The sequence below is a fragment of the Dysidea avara genome, chromosome 3 (assembly GCF_963678975.1).
Source record: "Dysidea avara chromosome 3, odDysAvar1.4, whole genome shotgun sequence".
NCBI classification, from domain to species: Eukaryota; Metazoa; Porifera; class Demospongiae; order Dictyoceratida; family Dysideidae; genus Dysidea; species Dysidea avara.
The window spans coordinates 47,954,384-47,962,371 of record NC_089274.1 but is presented as its reverse complement, the minus strand read 5'-3'; the positions used below and the strand labels follow the sequence as shown (position 1 = coordinate 47,962,371).

The 7,988-nt window shown below is 37.0% G+C and overlaps 1 protein-coding gene across 2 annotated transcripts; it reads left to right on the top strand.

Annotated features, from left to right (window-relative positions):
- The first annotated feature begins 1,212 nt into the window (after positions 1 to 1,212).
- Positions 1,213 to 6,128, top strand: LOC136251377 (uncharacterized). 2 transcript variants are annotated; one of them, XM_066043826.1, is made up of 20 exons: positions 1,213 to 1,925; positions 1,992 to 2,153; positions 2,219 to 2,360; positions 2,581 to 2,684; positions 2,746 to 2,877; positions 2,975 to 3,347; positions 3,396 to 3,622; positions 3,684 to 3,771; positions 3,896 to 4,006; positions 4,069 to 4,230; positions 4,282 to 4,430; positions 4,488 to 4,583; positions 4,712 to 4,828; positions 4,882 to 5,007; positions 5,107 to 5,175; positions 5,228 to 5,313; positions 5,400 to 5,526; positions 5,575 to 5,683; positions 5,760 to 5,833; positions 5,883 to 6,128. In XM_066043826.1, the coding sequence occupies exons 1-20, from the start codon at positions 1,716 to 1,718 to the stop codon at positions 6,015 to 6,017; spliced, it is 2,799 nt and encodes a 932-aa protein (XP_065899898.1). In that variant the 5' UTR covers positions 1,213 to 1,715; the 3' UTR covers positions 6,018 to 6,128. The 2 variants fall into 2 exon arrangements, with proteins under 2 accessions (XP_065899898.1, XP_065899897.1); XM_066043825.1 differs by having other exon boundaries at positions 1,214 to 1,925; positions 4,706 to 4,828.
- The last annotated feature ends 1,860 nt before the right edge of the window (positions 6,129 to 7,988 follow it).

Genomic DNA, 7,988 nt, shown 5'->3' with positions numbered 1-7,988 from the left:
CGGCCGGACCAAATATGTTCGACATAAATGGTCCGGCCGGACCATTTATGACGACATAAATGGTCCTACCCGAACATAAATGGTCCGGGTTACCAAACTAAACTGCAACGACTATTTGCCACCGTACAGTCGAAAAGAATAGCTATATACACCAAATATAGGTTAGCCTCATCTCTTTGAAGCGGTGCCTTCAAAGAAATCTCGCAAAATCTCTCAGCATGCTGACATAAGGCCACACCAAGTCAAACCTTAGTTTCTGGTCACCCGCCCGCATGGAAAACTGGAACCCCAGTTTATGAGGACTATTATTAATATTACAAGCGCTTAAGTGTACGTGACCAAGGACAGTGATTTTTAAACACTGCAAAAGATCGAGATACTCTAATAGAGCAGTCAGGGATTCTAATAGAGCAGTCACACTACCCTTAACTCTAATACTAGAATAGACAGATACTACTATAACGTTTTTGACTTGTCCTTGATTAGCTAGCTATATAGCTAGCTATTAGTAATGCTTCTGTTGCCAGTAAGTAACTTCAGTACAGTATGTATGTAGCATTGATCACTAGCCTAATGATCAGATATAGCTACCATAGCTTTAAACTTTCCTAACAATTCAGATGTAGTTCTCTAATGATTAGTCTAGTAACTCTTCTAGTGGATCTAAACTTGGACTTCCTTATCACTGATCACTGATATACTGACTAGAAATCCGGTAACGTTTGGTGAGCTCAAACTTCAACTTTTCCATGGTTACATAATTGCAAGTATGGTCCTAAATTAGCAAGTGCATGACATCCCTTAGTTAAAACATTAACTTAGCTTTCCCACATGATCACTGAAAAACACTAGCCTGGAGCACTCAACAACTCAACTCAAAACTTTGACAGCTACTTTACTCAAGGTTTACTGTATAGAAGGCTGGAAACGCATGCATATATAGTTGGCTAAGACTTCACATTTGAAAGAGTTTCTGATGATGTGTTAATATAGCTTTGGATTATTATTAGCTAGCTAATAAATAATAATTTCCTGACATAGCTAATGAAACATTTCATTTGTAAAGCAAAAGTAGCTACATGAGCAGACCTTTCCTTAGTGTTAGCTACACATTGTTGTGCTCAGCAGTGTAGCTAGCCATCAACAATTTTCCTGGTGCATTTTGCAGAAGCATAATTAACTTCTTATGCTATAAGAATGTTGGTTAAGCTTGGTTGTAAACTCAATATGAAATGGGTAAATTGAGCAAAATTAATAACATTACAGTATTACTGGTGTATATGTAAGAGTCTATGATAGTCCTGAAGTCCTGATCATCCGCCCGCCCGCATCCTTTTGTTGGTTAGGGAGTGACCAGAAACTAAGGTATGACTTGGAGTGGCCTAAACTAAATCCAATAGATATCTCAGTACTGCTTAGTTAGCTCAAATAGCAGACAGAGTTGGAGTGTATAGACTGTATAACTGGTTGTTGCGGCCGTATCTTGTTGGTATAGGGAGTCTGGTAGTTAGCTTATACAGCATATCCGGCTAAGGAGCAAGATTCGATACGACGCAGTCGCGTGCCGGCGTTCAATTTACTGACTGAGGATCCGCGGCTATACTGCAGCTACAGCAGGACTATATACTAGCTCTAACGAACACGAAAGGCTCAGAGATCAAGTTTAGAGTGAATAATCTGCAACTTGAAGTGGCGCAAGTTGCTTGCTTCCAGTGATGGCTCATAATACTGATAAGGAGGATAACCATTTCGAGGACGAATTGGAAACTGACACACTAGAAGATGTTTATGTTTATGTGACAAGGAAGCAGTATAGAGAAGGCCTTACTCAAAATCAGAAGCGAATTGTAAGAAGAAAGGCAGCAAACTTTTGTGTGGTTGATGGAGAATTGGTGTTTAGAAAAAAACATAAAGGAAAGGATGAGGTGTGGCTATAGTGCACATACATGCATGTATATGTAGCCATATCATTTCTTAATTTGCATGTTCAGGTGCAACAAGTTCGATACATTAGAGAAAGAAAGGAACAGCTTAGGATTGTACAAGCTTGTCATGGAGATCAGACCTCTGGCCATCTTGGATACAGGAAGACACTGGCAAGAATTACTGAGAGGTTTATGTGGAAAGGGGTAACTAAGGATGCTAAAGAAATTGTAAGATGCACTCTGCATGAGCATGTAATACAAATGTGATGCCATATCTTGTACGGAATGCATAGGTGCAACGATGTGATATTTGCCAGCATGTGAACAGAAAGCTAGAAACTATTGCCCCTGCACTGAATCCTGTACCAGTCAAGGCTCCCTGGTATCATCTAGGCGTAGATTTTGTTGGCCCAATTGCATATCAGTCTCCAGCAGGTATGTATACAGTAAAAGCATGCAATGGCTCTGTAAAGATTAATGGTGAGATCTGTAGCAAACATATTATATTAATATAGTGACCATCACTAAAATATAATATAGCTATTGGCATTCACTTGTCACAGGTATCACCATGCACTTACTTTTCACAGTGCATGCATGAATCAGCATCAATTATTATTATTTATTCTGTAAAAATTGCACACATTTTTTGCAGGAAATCGCTATATTTTAACAGTTATTGACTACTTCACAAAGTGGGCAGAGGCCATAGCTAACCCGGACAAAAGTGCATTTCAAGTAGCTAATTCTCTATTTAAGGTATCTATATACGTAGCTTTATGTAAATGATATCTATTTATAGATCTGTGTTTTATTATAGATTTTCATGAGGATGGGAATTCCTAGAGTCATCACAACAGATCAGGGAACAGAATTTAACAACCACCTTGATAAACGAATGATGTCATTGCTCCAGATTGATCACAGATTAACAACTGCTTATCATCCGCAGGTATAATTTTCTTGCATTGGTGTCCGTAGCAATTATACAACTACATTGTTATTATATCATATACAGATTGTCAATTAAGTATATATATTTCCCTTAGGCCAATGGCTTGGTTGAACGATTTAACCAGACACTACAGAACATGATTGTGAAATTTATTGATCATAAGAAAGAGCAATGGGAAGACTTTTTGGATACATGTGTTTATAGCTATAATACCTCCAAACAAGAATCTACACAATACTCACCATTTGAACTCATGTTTGCACGAAAGCCAGTGCTACCGGTTGACATTAATACCGAAAAGAAAGATCCTGATGTATTGTTAACGGATTTTTGCAAAGCAGAAGATCCTTCTCTACTTAATGAGCTTCATCATGCTAAGCAAGCAACACTTAATGCTGCAAAGGCTAACATTCTGAAAGCACAACAAAGACAAAAAGAACAGTATGATAAGAGAAACTATAAGCCAGGTATGTAATATATATCTAAAGATACGCCAGTTCAATTTCTTTATGTAGGAGCTTATGCTGTAGGAGCCAAAATGCTTATTAGAGATAATAAAAGGAAGAAAAGGAAGGGAGGAAAACTGGATTACAGATGGCTTGGTCCTTATGAAATTGTAAAATCACTAGGAAAAGGTCTCTACAGTTTAAAAGGAGTTGAAAATCCTGAAAAGGTCATTGAAAGAGTGCATGGCACTCGTCTCAAGCCTTATATGTCTCCAATACAGCCAATACCTCCTAAAGTAAGTTAACTGAATATTTGACATTACTTCTACCTTGGTTACCTCTTCTGTTTATGTTTAGAGTCCAACTGCAGTAGATGCATCTACCAGTTCTGGTACATCATATTCCGATTCATCAAGCAAAAATCAAAAATTTAAGGATTGTGAAGGTATTTATTTATATAATACATTCAGTTAAGGATGTACACCCTGTCTTACTAATACTGTATGCATAATTGTGTGTATCTGCATAAATTATGTGTATAGATAAATTTATAAGTTATTTGTTTGTAGTAAACCGACTGCAAGATCAACAAATGGAATCTGACAGTACTGCAAGAAATTCTAATTCACCTGTGCCACTTCCTTCATTAAGCCAAGGAATAAGCAAGGAGCACTCTGATGGTATATGTGTATATTTATTGAATTATACTTCAAGGTGTGCACATCGTACTTATTTCATTTAGTTGTACAGGATAGCCAGGAAGTTAACAGTATAATTCAAGCTAGCACACCTCTTTGTATGGAAGAGTTTGTTCCTGAACTACTTCCAAGTGGCACTCGAATTTCACCAATTTGTGGGACTAAGAAAGGAGATACACAGCTTAGTGCTACACCTAAATCACCTGGTAGGTGTTTCAACAAATTTCTGTATTATTTTGATTCATCACAAATTACAGAGAATAGAATTGTAGATGCAATTTTTGATTCGCCTAAAGGAGTTACTAAATGTAAAAGATTACTGCAGTTTTCTAGTCCTGATAAGAATTGTCCTGATCTTGTGAAACCACAGAGGAAGCGCAAATTGCTGAAAGATGTTTTTAAAACTGTAAGTTTGGCATATTCATCTGCATAATGGTGCTGCTACATGTGGCACATTGTACAGAATGAGAGTGCTTGCAAGAAGGTAAAGAGTGATCCAGTGAAGGAGATTCATAAGAATGACTGTGAGATGGATACAGGATCCACTAATAATGCAGAGGTATAATAACAATGCTATACAGTAGTTATACAGCTATACATTATGCTACATGGAGCACATGTATAATGAATATATGTTATGTATGTATGCACAAAATATTATCATGTGTTTTATTCCTCAAGAAACAGCTTACTAAGATTTGGAATGGAAAACCATGTCATGTTGTTAAAGCAAGGATAGGTAGAAATGCAGTTCACCACGGAAGTTTCCACAGCCTAAAACCAAATCAAGATGTAAATGATGAGGTTCATTAATGTCTGACATGTATGTGCTTATTTAAATGTATTAAATTCCAAAGATAATCCATACATACCTTGAACTGTTATCAAATATCCAAGGAAATACTTTTGCCATGATTTCTCAGACACTATCTTGCATACTCAGCCATACCTCTGCTGGGAAGCATTCACACCTATTGTCTAAGGTACAGTTACAATGACGGTTAGTAACATTTTGCACACAATAACAAAGTAATTAAGCTATGTATAATTATTGCAATGAGAGTTGTTCCCTCGGTTGCTAGGAATCATTGAGCACGTATAAGTACATTGGAGGATGCTACAACCAAGGTAGTAACCATTGGATTCTCATTGTAAGTCTGCTCATCAGTAACATTGTCATCTGTTACGCTATTATGTTTTTAGGCTATGGACTTGGAGCAGAAAAGCTTTTATTATCTTGATCCCTATGGACCTTCACGGTCAAGCCGTGGTGCATTTGCTGCTGTAAAGTTAGTTAGTTACATGGCAAATAAGTTTTTTGGCATACATGTTACTTGAAAATGTGACTTCAATTGCTGAACACCTGTTTATACAGGAATTACTTCAAGAGAAGGGGTGAAATATTAGGAAAGGACCATTTAGACATCACTAAGTTTGAGTTGAAGCAGCTGAAGAGAAAGATTCAGTATGATACCTCCAACTGTGGTGTATACTGCATGAAGGTATAATCATACAATCATTATAAGTATAGCATTATAGTTTTTTGTTAGATGGCTGAGCAGCTGTTTCTATCAGGAAGCATTGAAGAAAATAGCCTGTGCAGAATGAATACTACACAAGCACGGATTGATATAGGTGTTGCATTGCTTTCATACTCAGGTACTATAGTACATAATGACCTCTAGCTACAAACGAATGTGCCTGCATTATGGTATTTGATATACACATTCTATAGTTGATATGACCGAAAGGTGTATAATGTGTGGTGCAGGGGAACAAAGTATAAGTCATCCACAATATGTTGATTGGGTAAGACTAATACACAATAATATATGCACATTTTAATGTATTTTTACAGGTACGATGTGATAAATGTAAGCAATGGTCACACATCATCTGTACCAACCTGAAGCCTGAAGAGGCCAAGAATGTAAAAACTTTTTCATGCCACGAATGCTCCCAGGACATTCACCAGATTAATGACTTTGAATAATTGCAACCATGCCATGTATCTTTATAGCTACAGTGCTTTAGCATTATAATCTTATTTTAATAGCAAAATTCACCTGTGGAAAATTGTAACAGAATTAGCTACGTAGCAAGATATGAGTAACTATACCTAACATAGCTACAGTTAATTATTATTAGCTGTGCCAGAATATAGCTACACTGCATGTTAATTCGAAAATATGAACTTCATACACTGTAGATAACACCTGTGGCAACTTGTATGAATCTCATACATGTAGCTATGATTTGTATGATCTTCATGCAAGTTGGCACAGGAGTCATCCACTCGAATTAACAGTGTAATTATTCTAATCACGAATTGTTCTGGAATAGAAACTACAGTATAGTACACCATAGTTGTTTATGCTAGCAAAGAGACGTTCTACTATAGGGTCGGCTATATTATGCTCAGTCCAGGTACTGGTATTGATATAGCTTTCTTGTAGCAAAGCCACGGCATCAGGCATGCGTTTGTGGACGCTTAGTTACGGTGGCAGAGGGATCCCTGGTGGCACAGTGGCGGAATACTTGAGGTAGGGAGTGCCGTTATGGCCGGCTAATGAAAGACTGGAGGCGGACCATTTATGTTCAGGCCGGACCATTTTTGCACAGACATGTATGGTCCGGGGGGACCAGTTATGCATGCACAAATGGTCCGGCCGGACCATTTATGACAGCATAAATGGTCCGGCCGGACCGTTTTTGCCCGGACCATCGGTGCGTTGACAGGATTCTACTGTACAGTTTCCAGATTGTTGATTGGCACGAATGATGTGATTTTCTAATATTTGCATCCTGTTACCATAGCTACTACTGAAATATCTATGGTAATAGCAGATCACGTTATTTGCACCAAACAACAATCCCCACAATCTTGGGATAGCCCAACGACGATTCTATACTATGTTCACCAGACCCTTTTCTTTTTTGCCCCCACACAAAAGAAAGAAAATGGTCTGGCTACGTGAGACTAAGTGAGACTCACGCCTAATGCGTGAGAGTTGGCATGTCTGAATGATTACATACCGTGTAATTAAAATGATGTACAATAAATAGTGTGGTGGTGTTGAGGGTCAGATGGCAACATGTGCCAATTGCCCAAACTAATTACTTACCAAAGCAAGCCCAACCTATGAATTGTTAAATTTCATTGGTTGGTACCAATGAAATTTGATTTTCATGGTATTTTCATGGCATTTAATAGGACAAATCTATGAAAACCCTATGAAAAACACCAATGAAAATCCTATGAAAAAGTGATTTCATGGAATTTTCATAGGTGGTTGTCCTATGAAAATAGATTTCATAGGTATATACCAACCAATGAAATTTAACATTTCATGAGTTTTTCATTGTGTTTTCATGGACATGTCTCTGGTAGTGTATACAGTGTTGGGCAAGTTACTTTGTAAAAGTAACTAGTTACATATATATTACCATAGATCCTTTATACAGGATCTATGATATTACATATTACTTGCAACTGCAACTGCAACTGAACTATTTAGTTATACGGTTAGCTACATATTAGCTACCCATAAAAAAGTAACTATAATAATATTACTATAGTGTTGTTTTAGTAAGGCTTTTTAGTTTTAGTTCTAGTCATACTGTCAGTTTCGTCAATAATTTTAGTTTTAGTTATAGTAATTTTTCTTAATTTCTTTTAGTTATTGACTTAGTTATGGTTATAGTCTCTGTGTTATTTTAGTTTTAGTTATAGTTTTAGTTTAAAATGTGTGCTTTTTGTTTCAAAATGTTTATACATGCTGTGGATCCAAAAGACAAAAATCGGCTCGATTTGTAGTCTGAAGTGTAATATTCTTGGCCAACTAAATATCTGCCAAATTCTATCCCGAGTTAAATCGCCAAAAATTTATCTCGCTAAAATTTTGTATTGTACGGTATAAGCTAACCAAAATTTGCTGGTACCGTGGCATCATCTTTTCTGTCA